Genomic DNA, 25,120 nt, shown 5'->3' on the forward strand with positions numbered 1-25,120 from the left:
AAAGATTAAGTGAGGAAAGCTAAGGCTCAAAATGAACTAAGGCTTGTAACCAAAGTAAAAAATAACAAAAAATGCTTCTTTCAACATATAAAAAACAAGAAAAAAGTTAAGGAAATGATTGGTCCATTAGTGGGGGAAAGTGGCAAGAAGGTGACAAGCAATAGGGAGAAAGCAGAACTATTTAACTCGTTTTTTGCATCTGTCTTTACACAAAGGGAAAAAACAGTCCAACCTACCAAAACCAGTGCCATAAAAAACAGAATAGAAACGCAAGTTAAGATAGGCAAAAAAATGGTAAGTGAACACCTGTCCAGCCTAGACGAGTTCAAATCACCAGGACCAGATGGATTACACCCAAGGTTCTCAAGGAACTGGCAGATGTGATCTCAGAACCACTGAACTATATTTTTCAAAGATCCTGGAGCACTGGGGAACTACCAGAGGACTGGAAGAGAGCTGATGTAGTTCCCATCTTCAAAAAAGGGAAAAAATAGATCCAGGAAACTACAGACCTATCAGCCTGACCTCAATACCTGGGAAGATTCTGGAAAAGATAATCAAACAACAAATCAGCGAACACCTAGATGCAAACAAAGTCATCACTAAAAGTCAACATGGGTTTGTCAAAAACAGATCATGCCAGACAAATCTTATCACATTCTTTGACCAAGTAACAAAATTAGTGGACCAGAGGAATGCTGTAGTTATAATTTACTTGGACTTCAGTAAGGCATTTGATAAAGTAGATCACAACCTACTACTTGATAAGATAGAAAAATGTGGGTTAGATAGCATCACCACCAGATGGATTCGTAGGTGGCTGACAGGCCGTACTCAGTGTGTGGTCCTCAATGGAACTGCATCTACATGGAAGGAAGTGTGTAGTGGGGTGCTCCAGGGCTCTGTTCTGGGCCCAGTGCTCTTTAACATCTTCTTTAATGATTTGGATGAGGGGATAGATGGGGAACTCATCAAATTTGCAGACAACACCAAGCTGGCAGGAATAGCCAATACTCCAGAAGATAGGCTTAAAATACAGGAGGATCTGGACAGACTCGAACACTGGGCGCTATCTAACAAAATGAAATTCAATGGTGAAAAAAGTAAGGTTCTACATTTAGGCAGGAAAAATCAAATGCACAGGTATAGTATAGGTGGTACCTTGCTCAATAGTAGTAACTGTGAGAGGGATCTCGGAGTCCTAGTAGACAATCACTTAAATATGAGCCAGCAGTGTGCTGCAGCTGCCAAAAAAGCCAACACAGTGCTAGGCTGCATTAACAGAGGGATAGAATCAAGATCAAGTGAAGTACTAATACTACTTTACAATGCTCTAGTAAGGACACACCTGGAATACTGCATCCAGTTTTGGTCACCACAATGTAAAAAAGATGTCGAGACTCTAGAAAGGGTACAGAGCAGAGCAACAAAGATGATTGGGGGACTGGAGGCTAAAACATATAGGGAACGGTTGCTGGAATTGGGGTATGTGTAGTTTAACGAAGAGAAGAGTGAGGGGTGACATGATAGCAGTGTTCCAATATCTCAGGGGCTACCACAAAGAAGAGGGAGTCAAGCTATTCTCCAAAGCACCAAAAAGCAAGACAAGAAGCAATGGATGGAAACTAGTCAAGGAGAGAAGCAACCTAGAACTAAGGAGAAACTTCCTGACAGTTACAACAATTAACCAGTGGAACAACCTGCCTCCTGAGGTGGTAAATGCTCCAACACTGGAGGTTTTTAAGAAGAAACTGGACAGCCATTTGCCTGAAATGGTATAGGGTTTCCTGCCTGAGCAGGGGGTTGGACTAGATGACCTCCAAGGTCCCTTCCAACTTCTTCTTCTTCTTCTTCTTCTTCTTCTTCTTCTTCTTCTTCTTCTTCTTCTTCTTCTTCTTCTTCTTCTTCTTCTTCTTCTTCTTCTTATTATTATTATTATTATTATTATTATTATTTCATTATAGGACTGATTCACCTGAGCTTTCTACCTTAGAAAAAGTTTTATTAATTTCAGCTACATTGAGTTTATTCTAAATATATTTTTTCTCTTTGCTTATAATACATAAGGCTATTTCTAAGAATAGTGCTTGTGAACCAATTGGATTTTTAATATTTCTGCATAATATAATTAAAATGGTGTGTTTTCCACAAGTGCTAAAACTAGACAAAAAGTAACTAGTTAAACAAATGAATCAAAAATATTATACCGTACTTGTTCTTCTATTGATTGAGGAAAATGTTCCAAAGCTACATATTTGTGTATGTTAACTGAAAATGTCTTGGGCATCTGAGCCTTTAAGTCTAAGTCTACTGCATGTATCAGTTCCCAATGAGCTTGCCTAACTGCAAGCAAACACACAGCAAACATACTGCAGTACTCAAATACCAGAAAAAGAAAACAGTCTGGTTATGCAACATGGATACTGACATAACCTTATCAAATGTGTGTGACCACCAAAAGCCCTCCAAAAGAGCTTATATAAACCAAAAGACTCAGTAACCCAAAAAGAAAAAAACCAGGAATCATTTACAACATACAGTCCAAGGGCTGTAACAGCCACTTTGTTGGACAGACAGGCAGAAAACTAAAGAGTGCCTCCATGAACACCAGCTAGCAGTCAGAAGCCACAATGGAAACTCCTTATTTTCAAGACAGACTTAACCATAGTTTCAGCAGGGAAACTATGAGCATCCTATAACAAGACAAATCCAAAAATTCTAGGATTTCCTGGAACCTTGCACTAATCAGCCATCAAGGAACACCTAGAGATAAACCACATTACACATTATTCAAGAGAGACAATAAAAAAGCTAAGAAGGAAACAAAAAGACCAGACAGAACACATCTTCTTTAGCAGCTTCCATCCAGATAAACAGAGATTAACACTAGCCAAACAATCAAGCAGTAAATAATAATCAAGGAACTACCAAGGAGAAAACCACATCCCACCACCGCTATATATACACTGGGAGCAAACGTCACACTTACTTGCATTGTCTGCAGCAAACAACCAAACTTATAGAGCATCAAGGAGTCTACAGTTCAACTCTGGGCTATATATATTTACCTCTGTTGGAGGTTGCCAAAGTCACACATGCTCTATTTTTCAGAGTGATATGCTTTTTGCACATTTTCACATTTATACATTTTCCAAATCTCCAATTATTTAACATTTACATGGCAACTAAACTTCCATTGCTATGTGGGAAAAGATTTTATGATTATTATTATCCCTTCTCTAGAAACTTTGTTTTAAAATGTTTGTTCAGAGCAGTTTGTTTATAGTGACTTCATTTGAGATTACTTTACGGACATATTTTTACGTGATTTTTTGTATATTTGTTTATTTTAAGGTTTTATGAAGGGAGAAATTACAACATGGTAGACGGGAAATGCTCCTTGCACAGTTACTGATTTTGTAAATAGCATGTGTTGATGAATGCTTTTTAAAATAATTGCTAGTCTCCAGTTCACTGCTTGGACATTTTCTGTATTTGATCTACAGAAATCTATAGTTCCTGATTTTCAGATATTTGTTTCATATTAGCATGTTATTTTTGCATGACTAATTGTTTCTCAATAATAACTAAGGTAATTATCATTTAATTCATGGATACCTGCTTCATGTTGCCCCTTTACATGCAGTATATTTTCTTGCACGACTTCCATGTTTCTGTGATAGATAGCTCTATGTGATTAAATAAATAGATAAAGTATGTTTATAGCTGCAGTTCTAAGTTTACTTCTCAAGAAACCAAGAAGTCCAGGCACAGATTCTTAGCACTGGAATGCTGGAAAATAAATGATGGTATGACCTTCATTCATTTCCCTGTCCAATTATCTCTTTTCCTCACATGATCTCCATTTTGTTTTGTTCTTTTTCTTTCCCTTTCCAGCATAGCTAACTCTTTGCTTTGTCTCATTTCCACCCTGTTTTTTCCATACACTTTTATGTTTGCATTTGAGAGATTTGTGTATTTGAGACATGGTTGTTAAATTTAGTTTGTTTTGTTAAGGTGGTTATCATAAATTTTAAAATCTTTATTTTGTGAAAATCTTATATAACTTTTCATAAAAGATTAGGAATTAACAATGATTAGCTGTAGATACATTTCAAATAGCAAACATATAACATTTTGAAATTGCCAAGTAGTGGAAACTATAGCTTTCATTTTTGGATTTTTATATTGCAAAGTATATAATGTATTTATAAAAATGAATTAAATACTTCAAATCACTGTAAGATAAATGTTTTATTTTGCTATAGATGCATTATTACTTAACTTAGCTTTAGAGATATATTTGTGTTAGTTTCCTGTAAGAAAACTAGAAAGTCTTCTTGTATTATCTTAGTTTTCTTTAAGAAAACTAGAAAGTCTTTTTATATTATCTCAATGCATTGATTATGTTACAGTTAAGCAACTGACTGTCTTTTGCTGATCTCAGATAGCTAAACAGGGTCACACCTGGAATTTGAATAAGAGACTATTAGGAAATACCAAGGTTGTAGACTAGACTAAGAATTAGAAGGTAACACTTAGCTGCTTGAATTAGGTTTGACTTAAAGAGACTTTGCTTTAAGCTAAGGCCTAAAGTTTACTTCCTTTGAAAGAGCCATAAAGGTTGTTATTTTGGTATGTTCTCTTTGTTATTTGCGTTATATTTCATACATTCGCTAAATTAACAGTTTTTATGAAAAATAGAAGGAAAAGGGGAATCTGCGGCCCAACTCCCAGGCAAGATTAAAATATTAGATTCAACATTATTTTTAATTGTATATTTTAAATAGCATCAAACTGAACTGATAAGAACTGCTGAATAGTTTGAAAGCAGACTCTTAATTATGAAAAATGAAATCATTGCTTGGTTGCCACCAATGTCTCTTGTTTAAAGTAGTTGAGTGTAAAAAGTTAACAGTATTAAAATTTAAGATAAAAGATATGCTTTTAGGAAGTAGATGAAATTAGTATTTAATGCTAGAATTCTAAAGAGATGAATTAATGATGTTACATTGATGTCCTTTTCTTGAATTCTGCATTTATGTGTGCACAGACAAGCATGCATATAGACAAAAATTCAAAGACAAGGGTCTTCAGTTTAAAACTCTTAGTAGATTTGTCACTGTGGAAAACCAAGGTATGTTAGCTGGTGTCCTGGAAAAGTAGGTGATGTCGTGCAACGCATTAGAGTTTTTTCCCCATTGCTGGCAATGGGTGCGGTTTCCACATGACGTGTCCGGCCAATGGGCCGGCAGTTTGACATCCCTGATTTAAATGATACCTCATCAGAATTTTTGGGATTTTTTCACATGATGGTTATGTGCCAGTATGAAACAAATCTGAACTTCTTGATTCCTTAGCACCAGCTGTGTTCAACCAGCTCACCTGTAATGTATTTGAAACTTTTATGAGACCAGTGCCCCTTTTTTTAATGCTACAGTCCATGAAGGCAGATCTTTCAGAAGAAAAAAATTGTTTTGACCTCAGAGGAATGCTTTTTGTTGCTGTTTTTGTTCCATATGATAAAAGCATTAAACAAAAAAGGATATTACTAGAGACAGTGGTGGTAGAAGCAATTTATTTTATTTAGCTTTTCAAGATTTCATTTTTCCTTTGCACAGAATGGAAGGTGTTAGTATTACTGCAGTACCTGTGGCTGCTCAAAGAAGGGAAATAATTTTTGGTCCATATTGTCAACATTTTAAGGTTCAAACTGCTTGTGAGTGGGGAGTGGAAACAGTAGTGGCCATGCTTTTAGTGATTGTACAGTATCTGTTTTATTTTATGATCACTAGACAGCAAACCTTTTCACTTTGTCCTCCTGTCAGAAAATCAAAGAGAAGCCAACTTCATAGAGCTCAGATAAAAGAGGGGATAGGAAACTGGAACAGAACAGAGAAAGAATTAAAAAAAATGAGGAGAAGAAGATCATAAATTTTAAGACTGCTAACTGTTTTATACTCAATTACTTCAGATAAAAGAAACATTGGCAGCAACCATACAATGTTAGCTTTCAAGCAACTGGACAGAATTTGACCAGAGCACGAAGGGGCAGAGAAAAGAGAAGGAAAATGCAATAATATTGGGTGACAGGAAAGAGTAATGCCAAAACAGAAGAAGATTGAGCAATTAATAATATTGAACTTGAGCAATGGGGACTATGAGGAAGAGATCTTTTTTTTAAAAGTATGTATGTATGTATGTATGTATGTATTATTTATTTATTTATTTTTGATTGATTGATTGATTGGCTGCCTGGCAACGTATCTTTTAAAAGTAAGAAGCAATAAAAAAGTAAGAAAAAAACAGATGGAGGGAAAAAAATCTCAATGCAACAAGGAAAAAAAAAGTCAGAAATTCAACAGCCACCCTAATCCCAGACCTGGAGCAAACCCAGGATTTACTTTTGAAATAGTATTAAAACCATATGGATCTCTGAGAGGATGCTCTTTCTGAGAGCAGGTATTGTGACACAGAATGTCATCTCCTAAGTCCTGATAGATGACATTGTTTGAAGGGACCTGGATCATACCCATTCTGCCCAGTCTTATAGGGTGAGCAGAAACTATTGGAAATAGGTGATCCTTCAAATAATCACAAGGCTTTATACATTGTAACAAGTATGGTTTTCTCCTAAAAGCCAACTAGCAACCAGTGGTGTAACAGTGGTTATGAAACAGTGGTGACATAAGGGTATATGGTGGTGCACCTATCACTCTTCAAATGGTTCTCTTTTAATGTTTCAGCTGACATATTCTCTGAGTCTGAAAGAGAAACAACTACTACTGACCAGGTATAATCCAGTTATTCTGCTGGTACCAGTCTCAAACAATTCTCTAGCCCTCATTCCGGTGTGTGCCATCTTTGCTGAAGACAGCTTTAGCAGTAAACCAAGCACCATGCTATCAGCATCTTACAACACAGAAAATATAAACTACAGTAAAGAGGGGTAGCGGCTGATTTCTGTTCTACCACATTCTAATATAGTTAAGGGACATCAGTTAAGTTTCCGCTGAATATTCCTTGCCCATGGATAAATAAATGAATTTGAAGTCTGTGTTGGCACAAACAAATCTGAATAATGGAATATATTTGTTTTTGTATGAGTGTGATAAAGTTATCTTTATTTTTTATTCTCTTTCCCAGAGAACAAACAAATAATTTAGGTTTTCCAAACTGAAATAATTCAATTGGCAAAGCTAAAGCATCATGTCACAGAAGAGATTTGTCTGCCTAGGCCAGACATGTCAAACTTGTGACGTCGGGCGACGTATCGGAACTTTTTCCCCATTGCCAGCAATGGGGTAGGCGCGGTTTGTTCGTGACGCGTCCGGCCCACGGGCCGGCAGTTTGACACCCCTGGCCTAGGCCATAGTGAAATTGAAGAGGTCCTTTCCATAAGAACAAGACCAAGCAGGATAGTAGTGTGGACATTTTGAATTCAACCCTTGTAATCTTGAAGGGCCGTAATTATTTAGTCAATATGTCGAAAGCAGCTGCAACTTTTGTTATTCCTACCTGATCTCTGGAAGCTCCCTTTGCACATGTGATAGCTTCATCAAGTAATCTTTCTATGTACCCAAGATATTGCTTGGGTCCTCTCTGGCTTTTAATAGTTTTTAAAATAGCTTTTCATGATCACTGTTTTATATACTTATTGGTTTTCTTTGTAATTCACTTTTGTATGCTGCCCAGAGTCACTCTTGTGAGATGGGTGGCCATGTAAATATGACAAATACAATACACTGAAAAGGAGACTTTTGTCAAGAAACCTGTAGCTTCTAGAGGATAACCTATATGTGTGAATTTCCAGATTATTCCAGTTATAGGTAAGAACTGTATATACATGGGAATAAGTTGAAAATTTAGGTGCCAAAATATACCCCCAAATTATCCAAGGATGGGCTTATACACAAATCTATGTAATAGGTTTTTACAGTCCAACCCCCTGCTTGAGCAGAAGACCCTATATCATTCTGGACAAATAGCAATCCAATCTCATCCACCATTCTGGAGGCAAGCTGTTCCACTGATTGTTTTCACTGGCAGGAAATTTCTTCTTAATTCTAAGCTGATAAGCTAAATAAATATTTTTTGCTATGTAATTTATTGCCACAAGTTGTACTAATTATTTCAGTTTAGAAGGCTTTTAAAGATGATTAGTTAAATTCATAATGGATTACATAAACAGCTATAAGTTGAGTGTATGCATTTATTTAATTTGCCTCTTAATAACAGACTTGGAGAACAAGAAAAAGGATGCTGTTGCATTTTTTGCTGCTCATGGGCTTCTTTTGGCATGTGATATCTGTATGACAACAAACTACCTCAACAGTTAGACATTTAGTCTATTACTTCTCATCCTGCCCTCAAGTGCTTTGGAGAATAGGTTGACCCACTCTTCTCTGTGACAGTGCCTCAAGTACTGGATGGCTGCTATCATATCTCCTGTAATCCATCTCCTTCAGTTTTTATACATGATATTAAGAAAATGATCTACATATGACTAAAATTTTCATGCCTGCTTGATTGTACCCTTCAATTGGGTGAAGTGGTGCATTGTAGGACAACAATTTTTCAGCTTCTGTCCTTTGAAAAATCTTGTCTCCGGAGATAATATCCACCCCATCTCTGTAGCCTTCAGGAAAAACCTTAAAAACTGGCTATGCCAACAGCCAAGGGTCCTGTAGGGGAAGCTACTGTCTGGTGCGCTAACAGAAAAGGCATACCACCTCTCCCCTCCAAATCTTGTTCTTTGGCTTTTTAATTTTTTTTTGTAATTTTAATCCATTTTTATATTTATAATCATTATTTTTTTAATCTGGATGTAAGCCGCTCAGTGTTTCCTGAACTTCAAGATGGGTGGCAAATAATTTTGATAAAATAATAATAAAAAAAATGAATCAACATTCCTCAAATGGTCTAACTTACAGAGTTCATCCAAAATCTGGGACCCAGATGACTCTTGTGGGATTGAAATTTGGCAAAGTCATGACCTCATCGTGCTGCCATGCTGCTATAGTCAGAAGTTGCTCCTGTTCCCACAAAAAAGTAGTGGTCATTCTGTTTTAAGAAATATATCTGAAACAAATGGTCAATGGATCATGGGTTGTTTGGGGGATTGAACTAAAAGACTCCAAGGTCACTTCTAACCCTATCCCTCAATTTTAAAATGAACAAAACATCATTAAAATAATATATTAAAAAGTTGAATATAAAATGGAATGATTTAAATACACCAGAGTTTACCCAGATATTTTATACTTTTATACAGCAAATATTTGCCTTATTATGTCATATGCTTGCCAGAAGAATTTTTATAAGCAGAAGTAATATGCGTGAGAAAGATTTTTCTTCACCCTGCAGCTCATATGCATTAATTAAATGCATATTTTGCATTTCTTTGTTAAATTTAATATAGTTGCCCAGAATCTTTTTGAAATCCAAAAACAAATCAATTATCCCAGACCTCAGTATATAAACTTTTAATTTGTTTTTTAAAAAATCATTTTCCCTTTTAAAATTAATTTCAGAGGTAGGAACAAGTACAGCACTGACTCAAGAAATCTAAAGATTACAAGAAATATAATACAACCTCCATGGCAATTGAAGTATTGTTAGTAACAGTACTAATAGCAATGATCATTATGATAATGTACTTCATTTTAAATTACAAAAAACCCTGTATTCTGTCTAATTTCTACTAAAAGGTATATTGCATTCAAAATGTAGTTCTGAAAATTGGAATGATAACAGAATCAACAGGGCACCTTAACTAAGGTAAAGGTAAAGGTTTCCCCACACATGTGTGCTAGTTGTTTCCGACTCTCGGGGCCGGTGCTCATCTCCGTTTCAAAGCCGAAGAGCCAGCGCTTGTCCAAGGATGTCTCCGTGGTCATGTGGCCAGCATGACTAGATGCTAAAGGCGCACAGAACGCTGTTACCTTCCCACCGTAGTGGTCCCTATTTTTCTACTTGCATTTTTACGTGCTTTCGAACTGCTAGGTTGGCAGAAGCTGGGACGAGTAACAGGCGCTCACTCTGTTACGCAGCACTCAGGATTCGACCCGCCAAACTGCCGACCTTCTGATCGACAAGCTCAGCATCATAACCCACTGAGCCACCGCGTCCCTTAACTAGAATCTGACTATTCCCCATATTGAAAAAGTACCTAAGAAAGTAACTAGTTACCCTAACTAAATCTCAAAATATGTAGAGAATTTATTTATTTTTATTTATTTATTTAATTAGATTTCTATACCGGCCTATTCCCGAAGGACTCAGGGCGGTTTACAGGGCAGCATAAAATACAATATAAAAGATAATATAGATTAAAATAAATTAAATTAATTAAGCCCAACAATTAAAACAATATTTAAAAGCTAAAACCCCTTCAGTCCAGGCCTGATAGATCGAAAAGCCAGGTTTTCAGGTCCCGGCGAAATGAACGCAGATCGGGGGCGGTCTGGAGTTCCGCAGGTAAATCATTCCAAAGGGCAGGTGCGCCCACAGAGAACGCTCTTCCCCTGGGAATAACCCGCCGGCATTCCTTAAGAGACATGGATTCAAATTTCTTGTCAGATTTGACAGAGGCAATACACCTGTGACTTCAGAATTCAGGTTGAGTCATCTGCCTTCTCTGTGATTGTCAAGGTTTGGTGGTGAGACATGCCTTTATTTGGGCAAATCCTATGAAATAGTATAGGAAACTAGCATATAGTCAACTGTCTTCTTGTTATTTTTTACATGTTTGCTGCTAAATGACTTATTGAATAAGTACAGAAACATTACAAAGGTACTTGACTAGGACCCAGAAGACCTAGGTTTACAGCTGTCCACAGCCATGGAAGCTCACACACAGTGCAACCGACTTCACAGTATGGGGGGGGGAAATGAGGGTAGAATGTTGTGTGCTTGGCCTTGGCTCTTTGAGGAAAGCAAAATACAAGCAAACAAACAAATATATGCAAAATAGTTTGTTCTTTTTTGCTATGTTACTTAGTATTGGAAATTTTGATAGTACCAAGCTTTGCAGTGTAGGACCAGTAAATGGTCCTGGTGCGTCAGTTGCGGCCCTATCTAGACCGGGATGCCTTGCGCACAGTCACTCATGCACTCGTGACCTCCCGTTTGGACTACTGCAATGCTCTCTACATGGGGCTGCCCTTGAGGACTACTTGGAGGCTCCAGCTGGTGCAGAATGCAGCCGCGCGAGTGGTGGTGGGGGCTTCCCGATACTCCCATGTAACACCTCTACTCCGTGAGCTGCATTGGCTTCCGGTTGTCCTCCGGGTAAGATTCAAGGTGCTGGTTACGACCTATAAAGCCCTAAATGGCATGGGTCCGGGTTACTTACGGGAGCACCTGCTGCCAGCATCAACTTCCCTTCGTCCAGTGCGCTCCCACAGAGAGGGCCTCCTTAGGGTGCCGTCGGTCAAAGAGTGTCGACTGGCGGCCCCCAGGGGGAGGGCGTTCTCTGTGGGCGCTCCAGACCTTTGGAACCGTTTACCGGTGGAGCTCCGGACAGCTCCCGACCTTCGCTCCTTCCGACGTGACCTAAAAACATATTTATTTGAACAAGCCGGCCTGGTCTGATGGGTTTAGGGGTATTTTAACGCTTTGTATTAATTTATTGAATTGGGCTGTTGTATTTAATATTTCTTTTAATTTTTATATATTGTATTTTATTGTATTGCCCTGTACACCGCCCTGAGTCCTTCGGGAGAAGGGCGGTATAAAAATTAAATAAATAAATAAATAAATGTTTGTGTCATAGCTGCTGTGAAATTCCAGAATAGGAATGTATTTCTAATTGATAAATAAATAAATAAATGAATTTTGGAGGATTTTTCACCTATATTTTCCTGCCTTATTTTGTGTTGCCATTTCTATTAATTTTGGGCAGCATAACACTACTAATTTACAGATTTGAATATTTTTCTACTTTTTCTGTTGCAGAAACTCCTGCTGTATTTCCAGACAACATCAAAGAAAAAGAAACTCCACCCATTGAAGATATTCCATTGGAAAGCTCTATTCCTCATACTGATTCTGGAATTGAAGAGGAGCAAATACCCAGTATTTTAAATGGAACAGATTTAGAAACAAGCCCTGGTCCAGATGCTATGAGTGAATTGCTATCTACTTTGTCATCTGAGGTGAAGAAATCTCAGGAAAGTTTAACGGAAAGTTCCAGTGAAATTCTGAAGCCTGCATCTTCAATATCAAGTATTAGCCAAAGCAAAGGTATTAATGTTAAAGAAATATTGAAAAGTCTGGTAGCAGCACCGGTTGAAATTCCAGAATGTGGGCCTGATCCGATTCCTTATCCTGATCCTGCACTGAAAAGAGAAACTCAGCCTATTCTCCCAATGCAGTTTCACTCTTTTGACAGGTGTGTAATACAATTCACTCAACTGTCTATCTTTCTGTCTGCCTGTCTTAACTACACTACCTACCTACCTTATTCTTGATACTTGAACCGTGTTGTGTACATACATAAAACTAACATTTAACCATGATTTGGTAAGTAAACCAGAAACATTTGAAATATTCAGATATAAAAGCTGTATAAAAGCAATGGATGGAAACTAGTCAAGGAGAGAAGCAACCTAGAACTAAGGAGAAACTTCCTGACAGTTAGAACAATTAACCAGTGGAACAACCTGCCTCCAGAAGTGGTGAATGCTCCAACACTGGAAGCTTTTAAGAAGAGACTGACTAGCCGTTTGCCTGAAATGGTATAGGGTTTCCTGCCTGAGTAGGGGGTTGGACTAGATGACCTCCAAGGTCCCTTCCAACTACTTCTTCTTCTTCTTCTTCTTCTTCTTCTTCTTCTTCTTCTTCTTCTTCTTCTTCTTCTTCTTCTTCTTCTTCTTCTTCTTCTTATTATTATTATTATTATTATTATTATTATTATTATTATTATTATTATTATTATTGCCAGTTCTCATTCTCCTTTACTGAAGTATCTCCCTAGAGAATGGTACATCAACGTAGATCTAGGTGAAAAAGTCACTAGAAATATTTGCAACTAAAAATGATTAATAGCAACTGGTAATGTGAACACAATTATTTTCACAGATGTTTACAATAATCATAGGTCATCTAGTCAGCTCAAAGGACTGTTTATTTTATGTTGTAGTTACTTGGCTATATATTTGTTAGTTTTAATTTAGTGTTCGTGTTTGCAAATGTTTATGTCCTGTACATTCAGAGTCTGAATTTCTATACAATTCTGGTAATGAAAAAAATAAGAAAACAATAAACTACATAAAAAGTTTGGCTGCATAAAAGGCAAAAGAAGACATATATTGGAGCTGTAAAAACATATATTGGAGCTGAAAATTTTCCATTTTCAGCATTAGTTCTGTGTGTATAACATAATCAATTTAAAGCTACAGTATATTACTATTATGAGAATAAGCCATGTTGAGCCTTTTCTTCTATGACTTTGCAAACAAGAAGACATCAAAACTTCAATAAATCAAGATCAAACTTTTGTGATAAATACTATTCAATACTGTACAATAAATTGTAAAATAAACATATGTCAGATTGTATGTAACGGGAAACTGTAGCTTATTTGTGGCTGAATACAGATTATTTAAATCCCTTCCTGAAACACAAAGGAGAAAACAGATGTAGAATAAGCACTACCATATATGGGTTGCAAAAACTGGATAGTCCCTTGATGATAGCAAAGAGATATGAAATCCTAACTGTATTTTGCATATCTTTGAATTTAACCTGTGAACTAACTGTCAAAGTATGCTTGTGCAATTCTTTGCACTATTGCCATATTTATTTAAAATATTTCTATTACCATTCTAAAAGATAAACATTTGTAGGGTTGTTCTGCTTCTTATAAATACCTATTTATTCTATTAGATGTTATTTTTCATAAATATTTTATAAGATTTTCTAAAGTAGCTAAAGATTATTAAAAATGTCCTGGGGAATCTCAAAATCCATTTAAAACATTTAAATGCCCAGATTCACATAGAAAGTAAATACTTATTATGCATTTATTCATTACAAATAAAACAGAAATGAGTAATACAATTTTACAACAACTCTCTTCTAAAACATATTAAAATTCTTTTTAAAACTTAGAATTGCAAATGAAGTGTAAAGACACTATATGTATCTATCTATCTATCTATCTATCTATCTATCTATCTATCTATCTATCTATCTATCTATCTATCATCTAATGTAATACTCATGAAATAGAGCTTCTCTCTTATTAATGTATTCAGCAGTTCAAGTGCTATCGAATGTAAATGATGAGGTGATATTGATGAAAGGAGGGATTGAGGTCTCGGGGGGCGCTGATGACGGATTGAACAGAAGCGCCCTTGCACTGCACGTAACTCAAGTCTGTCGTCTTCACTACTCAAAGCCATAATGGAAGGTGGCAGTCTGAAATGAGTTGCCACGGCAAAGAGTATTATTTTTGAAATGCTTTCACACAAATCACTAGGCCCTGCATACAACTTAGTTTCATGCTTTAATGTCATCAGGAGGCACAAATTGGTGTGTCTAATTGTTTGCCACCTGCCAGCAAAATGAGCTGCCAGCTAGCCAGACGGGTTTGATTGTCCGTCAGCTTTTCAATAGATTGAGAGTGACAACATCAAAAATTTCACTTCAAACTCTGAAGCTTTGAGCAGCTTTTCAGAGACCTCTTCCCCACAAGTGCTTCTGGACAACTGCATTTTTCAATCAGTTTCAATATATTCCTGCCTTCTGTCTTATCTGTCCTAAGGTGTAGCTGTAATTACATCAAAAACTATATAAACAGATTTCTTTGGCCCTAGATTCTTGACTCAGATTCTAGATTCTTGATCCCAATATCAGGTGAAAAACAAAAACAAAAAAATGTAGTGGTATTTGCAATAGCACAAGCAACTGATATTTGCTAGTGGCTATGGCAATTTTAGTGAAAGTGACACATTTTCATTTATACTTTTTTATATGTGTCAGACATTTTGCAAGCAAAGACATTCATAGATTACATATTTTATTTTATTTTAATTTCACTTTATTTTCAAGCAATTCTTATTTACAAATTTATCTTTAATAAATTACTATGTTGAATATAAAACTCTAAATGTTTGTGAGATTTGAAAAGAAGAATTCTAGTAAATTACTTAATGTCAGCTATCCTAAAAAATGGAATTAAAAGACCTGCAGATATAAAAGCAGGCTAAATTCACAATATAAAAGCATAAATACCAAATTTTGTTTTAAAATTATGCTTTCTCCCTGCCCCCAACCACCTTTTGAAACTCTCCTGAATTTAGTAAAATAGATTGGTCATTTATTCTGTCCAAAGAAATAAACAGAAAAAAATTGGCATCTGGTTTCTTTTAGGTAACTGTTCCTAAAATCTCAAATTCCAGGGTATTTTTAGCAGAACAGAATATGCAGAAGCTGTCCATGGTGACTATACTAACTTTTAGATGAAGTAAATGTTAGGGCAGGTTTTTTGTTTGTTTTGTGTTGTTTTTTGTTTTAGTATTTCAGTTCTATAATTTGATATTTGTTGATTGAAATGTGCACTCCCATTTTAAACCGGAGTTTGATTTTCTCTAAATTTTATGTTATTAACATTGTTTTAAATTACAAACATTGAGGACATTCTAGTTAAATGACATTGACTGTTATTCTGTTTTAGTTTCACTTGGTAACTTGTGTGTGACCCATTTTCTAGTATCAGCCATTGGCCTTCTTTTTGCTGTTAACTGTGCCTTTCTACTTCATGGTGCCAATAATATAATTTTATTTCTTTGTGTTCCATTGTGCTCGCAATGGAAAAAAATCATTGGATAAGCAAAAACTGATAAGTCTTTCCCCTGCTTTTCCCCCTTTCCTAGATCATATAGTACAACTAAGTTTTCTTATTGTCTCCAACTTTAGCTTTCTAGTCTCCAATCATAAGCAATATATCTTGCTTGCTTTTTTTTTTATTTCAGACTGAACTTGACCGTAAAACCCTCTTCTGCATGAGTGGTTAGAGCACAAAATTGGATAAACATGATATTAAACGATTGTCCATTAAATTTAATTGATATTATTCAGTCACTGACCACATCATACCCAAGTAGCATCTTTGCTATAAGCTTTCAAGCAATACTGTTCATTCTTTATTTTTTTTATTTCAATTTGATTATGTCTAGGATGTCAGTGTGTAATCTCTTCATTTTTCTCTACGTGGAGGTTTCCCATGATCATGTTCCTTTTATGATTGTGTTTTTGCAATGTTGGATTTTCTTTTCTTTCATGGCAACTTTAGCAACTAGACATCTGGCTAATATCTGGCTGCATCAATAAACCCCACTAGTACTCAGCTATTCCTCACAACCATCTTTAGTGCCATCTGATTAAGGGGCTTATCATCAGGAACTATAAGGTCAATACTTTATCTTGCCTATCAGTTTAGTTTTGGGGACTAAAATACATAATTGGTTTGCCTTTGCCTTCTCCTGCTCAGTCTAAAATTAGATCTGCTCCGTTATCCCTGAAGTGATCATCTGCTTCAAGCATTTTCCTGGAGGGATGAGTTTTATACGGAAAATACTGCTGGGAGTATGTACTCCTAGCATACACTCTTGGTATCTTTGCTCATCCTTCCTAGGAAGAATCCTTGTCCCACCCCTGATAATAAACCATAGCAAGATGCTTCTCTGTTATTTCTGGAACTTTTTCATTAAATGAATGTCTAAAACCCTGAATTTCAATCCTTTACGTCCACAAAACCTTTAGCTTAAAAATTTAGTTCTGTACCTTGCCTAGGTTGTCTACTGAATTGTATCTTTGTTACATCATACTGTCAAAATTTATGGTATAGTTACTTCTGGTTATAAACCTTTCTGTACCTATTTGCTACACATAATGCACAGTGGTGTGATTCAAATATGTGAACGACGGTTCTCTGTGTGGGTACCGCTTCCAGAAGTCCATTCTGGGCCCGGGCAACAAAAAATTATCTACCGGTTCTGCCGAAATGGTGCGAACCGGCTGAATCCCACCACTGATAATACATAAGGTTTATATTAAAGAGTTTACAGTAATATAATATTATGCTTATGGTACTGCTGAAATGAATAATTTTGATTTACTGATTTTATGTAAATGTATTATTCTTATATGGAGATGTGAATAACAATTCCTTAAGCAGAAGTAATAACATAAATTTAGTGGTCATCTGGATTTTTTGCAGTCCTGATTAGGTAGCCCTAAATCAAATTACTGTTGAGATCATTTCAGAGTTAAAGAAAGTTAAAATTACACTGTCATATCACCTGAAAAAACATTAGAAACATTTTATTATTTTAATGAATATGAGTTGAAAAATAAACGTGGCTAATTTCAGAAATGGCAAAAAATGTTGTATATTCAGTATATTTGTAGCGTTTTACAATATATTATCTTTCTATAAATGTCATCCGAGTATACATCTTTAATACTCATATTTTAAATGTTTTTGATTACTCCTTAAAATCATACATGTATTCTTTTATTTAATTTTTGCCCTTCTTTCCTTCCTTTTTATATTTGTTTTGATGGTTTATTTATGTAATAGTAATAAACTGATTTCTTCCTCCAGTGGATAAGAAAAGAGAAAAGCATTTCCTGATTTTGCACTGATTTTCCCCCCCCTTCTGTAGAAGTGTTGTAGTTCCAGTGAAAAAACCTCCCCCTGGAAGTCTAGCGGTCACAACAGTTGGAACTACCACAGCTGGAGGTGGACTACCGCCAAGCAGTACGCCAAATATATTTGCTGCCACAGGAGCTACCCCAAAAAGTATGATAAATACAACAGGTATTGTCTTTAGATATTTTTGTGAATTTTGTCCTTTAATTTCAGCTTTTTTGTTGTTGTTGGTATCTTTCTTATATTTGCAATCCTTTTGTAATAAATACCTTTAAGCATTCTCACTTCCTAATGTGTAGAAAATTGAAAAGATCCCCAGAACATTTATCTTCTAAATCAGGGGTGTCAAACTGCCGGCCCATGCCCACCACAGCTCTGGCAATGCAAAAAATGTGATATGTCACAACACATCACGTGACATGGCGAGTTTGATACCCATGTTCTAAATCAAGCAATTCAATTAGTGGTTGGGAAAAGGGAAAAATTGTTGAAGGATATCAACATTATAAGCTCAATCTGCTATATGGAAATGCTCCTAATGTACTTAAGCAGTCCTTGATTTTTTAAAAGTAGAATACACCTGACTAGAGATTAATTTAAAATATCTTGGAGGAGATATTTAAAACCTTTCATGAAAAATTTCCTAGTGGAAATTCTTACTGAAATGAGCATATTCTATAAAAAAAAACCTGTTCAACATGGTCATGCTTAATAATAGGATAATTCATCAAGGATACTGTTCATAGATTTCATTGTAACTGTAGTTTATTGCTTTCCATATGCTGGTTGCATTGGTGTAAATGGTATCATTTGTACTCAAACATATTTTTGTTTTCATGTCTTTTATTGTATATGCCAGAAACATATGCTAACATCTGTTTATAGTAATTTTGAGCATGTTTCTCAAAACATCTCATTTATAATATTTCTTTGGGATTTTTTAACTAGATATACTCAGAATAGTGACTAATTTACTGAAGGCTTTAAATATAATCTTATTGGTTTATGGAGATCAGATACCCCCACATGTTTATTTTTATTTCTATTAGCACTAGATGATACTGGAAGTGCTTATTGCTGTTTTTATGTGGTAATTTTTAAGAGGATAATGTCTTAGCCTTGCGTTTTATAATTACTGTTAGTTTAAATCACTGGGAGGGGTTTGATATTTTGTTCAAAAAGGATGTGTTTGTATCTTTATGAAAAATATTCGTGAAGTGTAGTTATAACACTTTTGAAATATTTGGGCTATAAATTAGCTATGGGCAAGATATTCTAGAACAGGGGTGTCAAACTGCCGGCCTGTGGGCCAGACGCGTCACATGGAAGCTGCACCCACCCCATTGCCAGCAATGGCAAAACTGTCCCGATACGTTGCATGACATCATGTGATGTCATGAGTTTGACATGTCTGTTCTAGAAGACTTTCTTCTATAATTTAAATAATTTCATACTTGATCATTAGAGTACTTGAAAGTAAATATCTGTAGTATAGTATATTGGTATATAGTTAAGAAAGAAGAATGAATGAGTTTTTAATTATTAGTTGCCAGCTCTTTGTAACAGAGAAATGTCTATAAGTAATAACACTCCAGAGTTATAATGCATAGAAAATAGATGCATTATGATTTACTATGAAATTGATCCATTGTTTTTCAGACTGAATATATTGTATTTTGGTGGATAGGTGCAGTGGATTCAGGATCTTCATCATCATCATCAACATCTAGTTTTGTGAATGGTGCTACTAGTAAGAATCTTCCTGCCGTTCAAACTGTTGCACCAATGCCAGAGGATTCAGCTGAAAGCATGAGGTATACTTTATAAATTAGTATAGAGGTGGATAAAAAAAATGAATGGCATAGAACTTCCTAGCAACAAATATCTTTGTAAAGGCTTCTAGGTCTTTGAAATAAAATGTACTGCTTTGGAAACTCATTGAAGTACAAACATGGGCTATAACCACATTATATGGACCATTAGCTATAATTAATATAATATGAATAATCCTATTTCTGCTTCGGTATTTTCTCATATAGCGAACATTGCTGATGTAAATATATAAATGTAAATATAAGAATAGCCTTTCAAAAGGCCCTGAAAACATGGTTTTGCAACTGACTATGGCAACCAGGGAATGTAGCATAGCTGGCAGAGTGGTTATACTAAATGTTATTGTTAAATTTTATGATGGTTTTTTACGTTTTTTTGTAACCTTTTAAAAATTGTTTTATTTTTTGTTCTTTTTTAAGCTTTTCTTTTAATTGTTTGTAAGCCACCTACAGTCATATATATATGAAATGAATGGCTATAAATATTTGAAAAAAATCAGTAAATGCAATTTTTGAAATAAAGATAGACTATAGAGGAAATTTTATTTTTTTAGACAGCATTCACACATTTTCTGAGGAAAAATAATTTCAAATATTACTATCCACCTATAACTGTTTATGATTAATCAATTGTTTCTAATTTTAAGTTCCTGAAATATAAATTCAAAATTATAAAAATTGTTGAATTGTTACAGTGATACAGAAGTAAGAAAAACAGCTATGTTTTGCAGTACCAAGGAGGCTTCCATCAAATTGTAAACTGGTCATGAATTCTCTCTTGATGATTCCAGTTTGACAATTTTTTACACAGAATCACTAATTATACATTACATAGTTCTTTCAAAAAGAAATACAATTGAGCCAATTTTAATTTTAAATCAGTTTAAAATATATAATTTTATTTATGTTTTGATTTCTCACAATCCTTCTGTATGACTATATTTCAGAGACAGAACATGGGAGAAGTGTAAAAGTTAGATAATGCAAAAACCTATGGATTGAAGAAGAAAAGGTTACTTATAATGATAGTCCTTTTGGATAGTAAATGTGTTAGCAACCAGTTATGGGATTTTCTGCATTAAAGTAAACTGGATATTTTCATAGAATTGTTTAATATTAGGAATAATACCTTGATTTATAGGAGATAGAGCTAAGATAAAATAAACATATTTTTACCTTTAATTGTGGGATGTGGTGCATAAACAATGGAGGTTATTTTTTTCCATCCAGTAAATTCTATTTATATTGAGATATATAGATCTTTCTAATCAGATTGCAAAGAGATAGAATTTGTTCTCCATTTTATATGATTTGGACAATGTGAGAAAGTTGATTGTCATCTTTTTCACTAAGATATAATATTAAACTGAAATCTTTGTTTCATGTTATTTTGAATATTGTTGTAAAAGTGCAGCTATTATTTATCTGAATTTCAGCTTTGCCAAGAGTATGAGTGGATTGTATATCCAAGTTTATTGTTACTTGATGTCTTATAGTAGGCCTCCAAAGTTAGGGCTACTCCATCACTGGAGTTTTCAAGAAGAGATTATATAGTCCTTTAGCTAGAAAGGCATAGGGTCTTCTGCTTGAACAGGAGGTTGGATTAGAAGATTTACAACATTCCTTCCAACTCTGTTATTCTAAGTTCTAAGGCCTCATCTGCATGACTGGGTTTTTCACTTATTCGTGAGGTGCCTTATTAATTTTTGTTTTGCAATTTTATAATTATATTTATGTTAACATTACAAAAGATGAAAAGTTGTATAGCTCTTGCATGATTCACAGCATAGCATATTTCTGGTTTGAAAAAGGACCATTGAATTCAGTGTAAGATTTTAGTCTCGGAATGCTTCCTCGTAGTTGCCAGTGTTTCAGAAGTTGGATTTTATACAAAGTATTATCTTTCATAAAAGGACTTTTCTTTTCTTGCAGTTTCTGTAATGCAGCTACGCATAGTTTAAACAGTAAAATAAAAAATACTAATTTTCTACTGCTAAAAGGTTTTTCCATGTCTCCAGAGATAATGTAAATCTGTTGAGCAATATACTGTGGATAAAAAACCATTTCTCTACAAGAAGAATTTTAGGGAAAAACTTCAATTTTTAATGTCATGTTTATATTAAGAGCATACATAACCTTTTAAAATATCTGCTGTGGGATGTCAGGAGTCAGTATAATCCTTTCCACTCTCCTTCATGGCTGCCTTATGGTACTTCTTGTTAAAATGACAGAATGATTTCATGAAAGAATTACTAGGAAATAAATGCCGTAACAGAAAAATCAAATACTGTAATGGCCAGTATATGTGCTTTTGACCTATATTACACTGATCATTACCACCTTCTGATTATTGGAACTCTCCCCCTGAAAGGCAATGGGAGAGTTCTAATAATTACAAAGGGTAGAGGTTTTTCTCTGTTCTCCCTGTTGAGTTGCTAATACATTTTTTAGCTTTTGAGGAGGAGAGTAGCATTTTGTTGAGGAAAATAACAAGAAAAGGAAATAGTTGGTTGAACTGTTTTGGACAAAATCCAGCTTGTTAACAATTTGGAACAGTGTTTCTGTAAGGCTGCATACTGTAGTACCACAAGGCGTTTGAATGAGATTAAACAACAGAAAACGATCAAGGTGCTGGTGATGACCTATAAAGCCCTAAATGGCATGGGTCCGGATTATTTACAGGAGTACCTTTTGCCGGCGTTAACTTCCCATCATCCTGTGCGCTCCCACAGAGAGGGCCTCCTCAGGGTGCCGTCGGTCAGGGAGTGCCAGCTGGTGGCCCCCAGGGGGAGAGCATTCTCTGTGGGCGTGCCTTCCCTCTGGAATCAGCTCCCTGTTGAGCTCCAGATGGCTCCCGACCTTCGCTCTTTCCACCGCGACCTGAAGACTTGGCTATTCGAACTTGCCAGCCTGGACTGAGGGACTGGGATTTTAGATTTAAAATTTAAAATTTTACATTTTAGAATGTGTTTTATTGTTTAGGGCTACTTGGTTTAATTTATTTTAATTTTTGTATATTATGTGTTGTATATAGTGTTTTAATTGCCCTGTACACCGCCCCGAGTCCTTCGGGAGAGGGGCAGTATATAAAACCAAATAATAAATAAATAATAAATATAAGAGGAAGTAAGAAATCAATGTTTTCTCTGCTTCCTTGGCAATGCAGTAGAGACAATTTGAACGCCTCTTTTACCACTTAGACAGCTTGCATTAAAGATTGACTGATTTAACAATTCATTTAGGCCTATAATTTACTGATGGTTTAATGAAAGAAATAAGTCAACTATGCTATAAAGTTGTAATCCCTTCCCTCTCCCCAGTCTGTGTTTTGAACCTCTGTATTCTTAGTAGTGGTTCTAACTACTCTCAACTATTTAGAACTGAAAACTGGTGTCTGGATATGGTAGATATATACATCTGTATAGAAACAGCAGAGTCTTGAGACATCAAAAAGATTAACTAATGAAATGTATTATAAACATTCTTGGATTACAATTTGCTTACTTCAAATATTTTGATAGATTTATACCAATTTCTTTCCACTGGTAATCTAATATGTCAGTCAAGGGTTCTCAAGCTGACACCTAGCCTGTTGAATACAGCAAGAAAGATACTTGGAGCTTAGTCTAGAGAGACTCAGGTTGTGCATGTGCTAGTCCAGCTTTCTGCTGATCATAGTGTCTTACTTGTGTAGGAACTGATTGTTACCTAATTTAAATAATCATCAGTCAGGGTCTCTTTCGGAGTCTGCATAATGATCAGCATGAATTTGCTAAGCTGACTGGGAATAAAGAGCAGCTAAAAGGAGTGCCTTTTGACAGTAGTTCAGGTTGAAAAGAGGTATACTGGATGGGAAGAGGCAGCATCCTCATGATAAATTTTGTGACACTAACAAGAAACGTGAGACGCATGCTGCCAGATCTGGATGCCAAAGAATTCTTTTTTGGGTGCTGAGAGGAGGAAGATGGTGATACTACGGGGCCTACAAGTTGAGCCAGGAAAGCAGAAGAGGGGAGGGACAGGGCACATAGTCCAATAACAGAATAGCTTCTCTCCCTATTTTCTGTTTCTTGGTAGAGTTCATAGCATAGATTTTGTTTAATAAAATCTTTGGGATATATTTTGGAGTCAGGTGATTTGAAATATCTTAATTGTTAAACATTTTTGTACTTCATTAGAAATACATTTGTAGACATGAAAGAAAGGGCCCTTACAGTCACTATAACAAGGAACTTCTCCAGTGCAATAAAACCAATTCCCTAGTCCCATAAGACTGGCATTCTCTGTGATGAAATTCTCTCCCCCCCCCCAGCAGACAGAGATATTTTATTTAGGGAGACCTTTTGTAGAAAAGCTATATTGACTGTGAAGTTAGTTTTTAATTAAGCAGATATGGTTTGATTCTCTTTTCTGTGTCATATGTTTTTAACAGCATTTATAAGTTTCTTTAGTTTGTTGTTGCCTATTGGTAGGTAAAAATATTTTGTATGGATAATAGGAACCATGATACAGGACATTTAAAGATCAAAATACACTTGTGGGGGTCTAATAATTTAAATTAGCGTGCAACAGAATTTCTGGAGTTGTTTGAAAGTTTGAAATCAGCTTCTATCCTATAGTAATCTGCTATAAATACATTTGTTTTAAAGGTGGCTAGTTAGAAGATTTCCAAGTACAGGCAAGCAGACAAACATTAATACTCGAATGGGAAACTACAAGAAATCTCAAAGTTACAGATAGCCTTTAGTTTATGGCCATTTAGTCAACAACTGTTCATTACAACGGCACTAAACAAATGGTACTTATGACTAGTCCTAAAAGTTCCAGCCATTGCGCCATCCCTGGAGTCATGTGATTGCAATTTGTGTGCTTAGCAACTAGTTTGCATATATCACACTGCAGCATCCTAGTGTCATGTGATTGCCATTTGCTTAATTCTCTGGCAGCTTCCCACAAACAAAATCAACACAAGAGCTGACAGTATAGGCTTCAAGCACTCTGTAGCACACACCCATAGCAATCCCTTGCGCATCTGCATTCCCTAGTGCCTGCTCTCAGTCCTGCCTACTCACTCACACTTCCCAACACTCACCCACAGCCCCTGCCAGCCCCAGCCCCACTCTCCCCAGGACCCACCCAAGCTCTCAACAGTTCGCCTACATACCCTTGTCTCCCTGCAGCAGCCACACATTTCCCTTCACTCCTTACCTAAGACGCCTGCATCTTCCCACATAATGACTTGCATAGTCCTGGGACTATTGGAATTGCTGTTACTAAGCAATGTGGTCACAAAACATCATACTTTATGACAGCATAGCTCAGTGACAGAAATTCCAGTCCCAACTGCCATTCTAACCCAAGTACTACCTATAGAGACAAACCTAGAATGTGTCAAAAACCCTTATCTCCATGAGATCACCAAGAGTCAAAATCAATTTAAAGCAGACTTTACCTTCGTATTATATATATATATATATATATTGTTACCTTTATGAAATCTGTGAAAACTGAGTAAACTAATTTCTGACTGATTCATTAGATACAAAGGATTCCGACACTGCCCTAGCTTAAATTATATTACTAATTATTTTATCCCATCTACTTTAAACAGCTTTGAATTGCTTAA

At 35.7% G+C, this 25,120-nt stretch overlaps 1 protein-coding gene across 3 annotated transcripts in view; it reads left to right on the forward strand.

Moving 5' to 3' along the window:
• Window positions 1-25,120, forward strand: part of NBEA (neurobeachin) — a 372,004-nt gene that overhangs the window by 115,392 nt on the left and 231,492 nt on the right. For 2 of the 3 annotated variants that reach the window (XM_083361881.1, XM_083361880.1), the window contains 3 exons: window positions 11,959-12,394; window positions 17,676-17,830; window positions 19,350-19,476. In XM_083361881.1, coding sequence (XP_083218007.1) covers window positions 11,959-12,394; window positions 17,676-17,830; window positions 19,350-19,476 — 718 coding nt within the window. The remainder of the gene's footprint in view (window positions 1-11,958; window positions 12,395-17,675; window positions 17,831-19,349; window positions 19,477-25,120) is intronic. The other variant, XM_083361879.1, reaches the window with a different exon arrangement.

Source organism: Vipera ursinii (assembly GCF_947247035.1).
Source record: "Vipera ursinii genome assembly, chromosome: 4".
Classification (NCBI taxonomy): domain Eukaryota; kingdom Metazoa; phylum Chordata; class Lepidosauria; order Squamata; family Viperidae; genus Vipera; species Vipera ursinii.